Source organism: Mus pahari, chromosome 7, assembly GCF_900095145.1.
Source record: "Mus pahari chromosome 7, PAHARI_EIJ_v1.1, whole genome shotgun sequence".
NCBI classification, from domain to species: Eukaryota; Metazoa; Chordata; class Mammalia; order Rodentia; family Muridae; genus Mus; species Mus pahari.
The window spans coordinates 49,008,766-49,015,786 of record NC_034596.1 but is presented as its reverse complement, the minus strand read 5'-3'; the positions used below and the strand labels follow the sequence as shown (position 1 = coordinate 49,015,786).

At 42.6% G+C, this 7,021-nt stretch overlaps 1 protein-coding gene across 2 annotated transcripts in view; it reads left to right on the top strand.

Moving 5' to 3' along the window:
• Positions 1–7,021, top strand: part of Heatr5a (HEAT repeat containing 5A) — an 86,665-nt gene that overhangs the window by 7,053 nt on the left and 72,591 nt on the right. For both annotated transcript variants that reach the window (XM_021202178.2, XM_029540827.1), the window contains exons 6-8: positions 2,507–2,667; positions 3,954–4,209; positions 5,179–5,334. In XM_021202178.2, the coding sequence (XP_021057837.1) occupies positions 2,507–2,667; positions 3,954–4,209; positions 5,179–5,334 (573 nt within the window). The remainder of the gene's footprint in view (positions 1–2,506; positions 2,668–3,953; positions 4,210–5,178; positions 5,335–7,021) is intronic.

The window sequence follows — 7,021 nt, the reverse complement described above, 5'->3', positions numbered from 1 at the left end:
GGCAGAGGCAGAGGCAGAGGCAGAGGCAGAGGCATCTTTATGAGTTTGAGACCAGCCTGGGCTACTGAGTGAGTTCCAGGACAGTTAGGAATACACAGAGAAATCCTGTCTGAAACAAAACCAACAACAAAAAAGAATTTCAAAGTATTTCTGTTATTCAATAAGACATAAGGCCTAAATTTTTTAAATTATTTTAAGATTGTGTCTTACTATATTTGGCTTTTTTTTCTAGATTGGTTAAACAGCACACCTGATGTTTCAAACAGATGTTTGGAATTTATTCTATTTGGACAATTTAGTTGTATTCACTCTATATTCTCTTAAGTATAAGCAATGATGGGTATGTTTTAAAACAAAGTTTTAATTTATAGTGTATGTAAAACACTGATGAATAATTGAAAACTTTATCATTCTATCTTCAGTGATAAAAAGCTCAAACAAATAGACCCTGACTCCGATATCCTCAGATCAGAAGGTAGAAGCTGAGCAGTTTAAGAAGTGCAGAATCCTAAGGCCCGCCTGATTTAATCTCAACTCTCACTATAAGAGATCAATATTGGCCCAGGACTCCCAAGACCAAGTTCTCAACGCGTAGAGTTATTTTCCCCAGAGGAACAGAAGGCATTTGTAAGAGACAAAGACAAGAGATAGATAGAGGATGAGAGAGAAGGGGAGAGAGCGGGCGAGGAGTGGGGGTGTTTGTCTCAGAGGACAAAGGAGTGCCTCTGGATAGAGAGAAGACAGGCTTGGCACATAGGAAAATGGTGGTTTATAATTGCCATGTTAATTAGATGAGTCAAGGGGGGCTTTTGATGGCTGGACCTTGGTAGTCAGCTTCAGGGATAAGAAGTAGACTTGGTGGCTAGCTTTAGGAATGTAATCTAATAGGTTTTAGCAAGGCAGAGGGGATGGGGGAAGGACAAGGCCTGCCAGACCATGTTTGCCACACTCGGGCTGGGTTGAGTCCCTTCCCTTACTTTATCAAGCACTCCATATAACTTGTGTGTACATTATTTGAAAACATTGTTATAGAAGTAATTCATTGTTCTATAGAGGAAGATCTACAGTTTCTCTAAAACATTGCTCCTCAACTAGGGTTGAGAGAGGACAGAAGTGCCACCATGTTAAGACCACATGGGAAACAGTAGCAGAGGTTTAAGTGCAGTCTTCTCATTCTCCATGGGAGGCCCACAGGCACCACAGGGAGACTTTTCCCTGTGGGTTTCCCTTGCAATTCACTCAGACATTCATATTTGGAGAGGTTCAAGCAGCCTATGCTGGGAAGAAGACATCTATATGTGTGTGTGTGTGTGTGCTGTGTACACACACACACCCAAACCAGAAAAAAAAATTACATTTAAGAGGTATAAATCTTGGGCTGGCGAGATGGCTCAGTGGGTAAGAGCACCTGACTGCTCTTCCGAATGGTCCCGAGTTCAAATCCCAGCAACCACATGGTGGCTCACAACCATCCGTAACAAGATCTGACGCCCTCTTCTGGAGTGTCTGAAGACAGCTACAGTGTACTTACATATAATAAATAAATAAATCTTAAAAAAAAAGAGGTATAAATCTTAAAGTCACCAAAGAAATTGAGATTAGAACAAATCTGTATTCAAACTCTCTTAAAAATATTAATTCCACAGATTGTTCTTAGCACTAGAACACGGGTAGAGTAAAGAACAGAGTGGAGGACTGCATTATAAAAGTGCTTATTGAATTTCCTCGGTTTCCGTTGTTATGTCTCCCTTTTCATTTCTGAATTTGTTAATTTGGATACTGTCCCTGTGCCCTCTGGTTAGTCTGGCTAAGGGTTTATCTATCTTGTTGATTTTTTTCAAAGAACCAGCTCCTGGTTTGGTTGATTCTTTGTATAGTTCTTTTTGTTTCCACTTGGTTGATTTCAGTCCTGAGTTTGATTGTTTCCTGCCGTCCATGAGGGCACTTAGGGCTCCTTTTCGCTTGAAGGCTAGGGATTGAACCTACAGCTCTGTGTTCTAGGCAAGCAATATGCCACATAGCTACATCCCCAGCCCCCCCCCCCAGGGTTCATCCCAAAGGACCACTAAATTATCTTGTGACTTCTTTTGTTTATTAATACAGAATTCCTATGAATTTTATATTACATTTGGATTTTTAGTGTTTCTGTCAATGTGCTTGCTTTTGGCAAATAGAGACTATGTATAAATGTGGCTCAGCAGCAGAGCATGTACTTAGGGTGGTCAGGTCTCCATCACAAAAAACAGTAAAAAGCTTGTGCATTAAATTAAGTCTGTACACTGAGCCCCCGACCAGGCAGTACACTCCAGCGGATATGAGGCCCCCCGACACATGTACAGCAGAGGACTGCCGGGTCTAGACTCAGAGAAGATGCACCCAACCCTTGAGAGACTTGGGGCCCCAGGGAGTGGGGAGGTCTGGTGGTGTGGGGGTGGGGGCATCCAAATTCTCTTTTTAAAAAATGGAGTCTGTACACTATGAATTGCTGTTTTGTTCTTTGTCATAGCGGGCTCAAGGCAGAGTGCTCGCAGAGTGTCACTGGAGGAAGTTCTGGAACTGCTGGGAGCAGGGTTTCTGCGTGGGAGTTCAGGATTCCTTCGAGCCAGTGGAGATATGCTGAAAGGAAGCAGTTCAGTCAGCAAAGATGTTCGAGTTGGAGTTACTCAGGTCCGAATCAGAACTCAGTCACCTACTTGCAGTTCCCACTGGCTCTAGTCAGAGTTTTAGGACCTGACTCCATAGTTCGAAGTTGCTCGTTCTGCTCATGTTTATAAATACCTGTGGTGAACCTAAAACAGTTTTAAAACAAGGTGACAAATTAAGAGCTTTTTATAACCTAAATGTGGTTTTAATTTTTAGTAATGGGTTTTTCTTAGTTTCTTTAAGCCAGTCATTTTTTCTTTCCTGTGCTGTCATGTATCTCATGGCTTACCATGTCTTCCACTGTGGTTGTGAACTCTTACACAGCACAACTTAATACCAGTACATGTTACTTAATGTGTCAAGATGACGTACGATTTTAACTCCTACAAAAGATCATGGCATACAATCTGTGTGTTTGCTGTATAATTTTCTGTCCTAAACACAGATTTTAAAACTAAACTCATGGAAAGGTTTCGTAGACTAGAACACTACGAAGGCCACACTGTAGCCTTAACCCGAGCCAGCTTCTTCCTGGGTGCTGTGAGTCGACACAGACTACTTTAGAGCAGCCCTGATGGGCTGCACTGGACTGGAGTTGGAACTCTTGCCTGCCATGTACAAGATCTTTGTCTACATCCCTAAAATGTACTAAGTCCAGCCAAAAAATGAAGTCAGTGCACGCTGAAGACCTTAAGTGAACAATTTAAAATGAAATAAAAATCTCTGTACACCCTGATGGCTCATGCTGTGTGACTAGATCATGACGTGAGAGCTCTCCAGTGTGGCTGTAAACTGTTTTCCATGTTTCATATTGCTTGAGAAGACTGCTTGTCTTTGTATCTGGGGTAAGACAAGCCGTTAGCATTCGTGGAGATAAAGAACAGCAACTTCCCTAAGGTGTCTAGAACAGTCCTTTGGAGTTACGGGATAGGAGTGTAGCTAAAGGTGTCTGTGCGTTTGAGTTCAGCTTGCTTGTTCATGAGGGTAAGTACCTTAAAGCCTTTGTTTCCAGAAGCCAGGGATACATTTTACAAATTATCTGGCACTAGCTCTCTACTGAACATTTGTAGAGCCTGGCAGCAGTAGAGTAGAGGCGCAGCAGAGGTGGGCAGAGGTGGACTCTGCACTGAGAGACTGGAACTCCAGTCTGGCCGCAAACACACCTAGTGTTGCACTAACCTGGATCAAGTGACTGAGTCTGGGGAGGATGCTGTGTGGAGTAGAAATTCTATGTATTTCTGTGAACAAAAAAGGTGTTGATTTGCAACTGAAATGGTCAAATTTTGAAGATGAATTTGCTTTCTTTTTAGGCCTACGTGGTGTTTGTTTCAACATTAGGAGGAGCTTGGCTAGAAAAGAATCTTGCTGCCTTTCTTTCCCATATCCTAAGCCTTGTATCCCAGTCGAATCCTAAAGCCACACAGACGCAGGTTGACGCCGTCTGCTGTCGCCGATGTGTCTCATTCATTCTTCGAGCGACTCTAGGAGGCCTGCTTGGAGAGAAGGCTCAGATTGCTGCTGCACAGGCGATCTGCCAGGCCATCTGGAGGCTAAAGAAAGTTATGGGTACGGATCTACTAAAACAGTCTGCTTTACCAGTGTCAGGAACCACCCTTGAAAAGCAGTGCTTCTGCATTACCATATAGTTTAAAAATACTTTTTTAAAAAAAAACACAACTTTATTCATGTGTATGTATCTACACACATGTATGTTGAGTGCCTTAGGAGCCCAGAATAGGTCATTAGCTCCTCTGCAGCCTGAGTGGCTGTGAGCCACCCAACATGGGTGCTAGGAATCAGGCCCTCTGGAAGAGCAGAACGTGCTTCTAACCACTGAACCACACCTCTAGTTCCCTAACAAAAATCTTAAAGGCTGGTTATAACAGTTCTTAAAATTCTTGTTGAGGTTCCTGTACGACTTCAGATGATTGCTGTTTTTAAACAGACTATTTCAGGTTATACATTGTCCCGCTCTCATCACCCTGAGTTTTCTTACTTGATACTAGCTGAAAGGTGGGGAGGTAGTGTCTTGAGTTTTCCTTGTGAGTAACAAGGGATCTGACCATGTTGTGTGAATTGAATCTTAGTTCAGGGGCTGCAGAGTTGGCTCAGTGGTTAAGAGTACTTGTTGCTCTTGAAGGGGACCTGGGTTTGATTCCCAGCACCTACGTGGTGACTCATAACTGTCTGTAACTCTAGTCCCAAGGAATCTAACACCTTCATGTGACTTCCTCAAGGGCCAGGCACACATGTTTTGTGCATACACCCATGCAGGCAAAATGCTCATATGCATAAAATAATAAAATTAGTTATCTAAAATTATTTTTCAAGCTATCTAGTCATTCAAACTCAGTCTATCCTTTATGTGATTGCCCACTTAAACATCCCACTGACCTCCCCAAGGATTTTTCTGCCTGCTGACCAAGTGGATGTACTGTGTCCACTCTGGCCTTATGCTTTTCTGCTCCTAACACTGAGTTCCTATGATGTGTGTTTATAAAAGTGATGCATAAGTTGTTCCTGTGTTTCTGGTAGATGCCGTATTGAGTGATGGTAATTTGGAAACCCGTCTCAGTTCCACGGATGTAGCAGCCAGCCAGCATATGCTGGTTTGTGCGTTACAAGAACTTGGAAATCTCATCCACAGTCTTGGCACTACAGCTGCCCCTTTGCTCCAGGATTCCAGTACAGGTAGATCTGTTGTTTGTGACCATCTCAGTTCTGCATTTCACTTGTCCTGGAGGAAGGAAATGTCTGTGATGTAAACAACCTGGAGCTTACTTACAACTGTGAAACCACTAGAGACTCATTAGATGTTTCTCGGAAGTTTATATCAAGATTATTTTAAAGTATAGATGTGTTTGAAGGCTGGAGGGACGGCTCAGTGGTTAAGAGCACATGCTGCTCTTCCTGGGGACCTGAGCCTGGTTATCAGAGACCATGTCAGGCCGTTTAGCCAGTGATGAGCGCCAAGGGATCTAATGCCCTCTTCTGGCCTCTGAGGGCACATGTACCTACACACACACACACAACTTAAAGAGAGGAGAGGGCATTTGGGGGTTTTGGATCTGGTGGCTTGTTTGCCATTTTCCCCCTTTGTAATGAAAGGTTCTGTGGCAAGGTGTGGCAAGATGCACACTTTTAGTCTCAGCACTCAGAGGGTAAAGGCTACATAGTGAGATCCCATCCTTACAGAAACAAATTAGAAAGCTCTTTTGTAATGCTGTCCTCATTTCTCTTTCTGAAGTGTAATGGAAAACTTCCAGAGAAGTAAGCCTGGATTTCTTCTCTCCCTGCAGTGAAACACCACTATCTGTGGACTAGATGCAGTCTCATTCCTCAGGGGTCTTTAAGCCATCTTTATTTCTTTCTGAAAATAATTTTCTGCCTTTTAGAGTAATTTATCAGAATTGTGATATCTTCAGATAGCATGAAGTTCCCTCCTTTAAAATATGCTCCTCAGTGGTTTTGTGAGTTCACAGTTATGTGACTACCACCCTGCTTAACTGAGGGTTTCTGTATCAAAGTAATATCATCAGGAGTGACATCAGTGACCATGTCCGCCCGTCCTTCCCAGGAGACATAGCTACTCATCTGCTATCCACTCTGTCAGTTTACCTGCTTAGGCTGAGTTGGATCAGTGAAATCACTAAGACGGTGGTCTGTAGTGGCTAGTTCCTTTTTATTTTCCTGTCTGTGGCTTTGCTTTCTGCATTGCTTTCTACTTACTGAGTACCTTTGTGTTTATATCATTTATATGTTTGTAAGTGCTTTAAATTTCTGTAGCAGTTAGCAGGAAACTTGCATGTTTCAACAAAGGTCTGTCTTGAATCAATAAATAGAAACGTTTTTGCTGATCACTGTATTCTAACATGTTGTTAGTGGGTTAGACCACTGAATTCCTGGCAAAACCTTGGTTTTAGAATTTGCTCTAAGATAAAAGCTGTGCAGTAGATAAGAAGGATATTACCATTCCTGTAATGTGCTAGATTTTTCTACAGGAGCACTAAGCTAGAAAGATGACTTGGAGGTTAAGAGCACAAGGGCAAGTTCGAACCCTAGCACGCCCATCAGGCAGCTCCTAGCTGCCTGTAACCCAGCTCTGGGGGTCCAGTGCTTCTGTCCTCTGGGGGCATCTGTACTCACAGACACAAACCTAAAACGAATTAAAATCTTTTTTTTTAAAAAGGGGTTAGGACAAGGTATGACTTTTTAACAGTGGCTTTGTTTTATAGTAGCAATTTTAGTTCCCAATACAATGTTCAATTACTAATGATCTCAAGATTACTAGAAATAAAATTTCTCTTTTGTGTATTGGCATAACTTAAGTTCATTTTCATAGCCTGGTGTGGTGGCGCACGCCTTTAATCCCAGCACT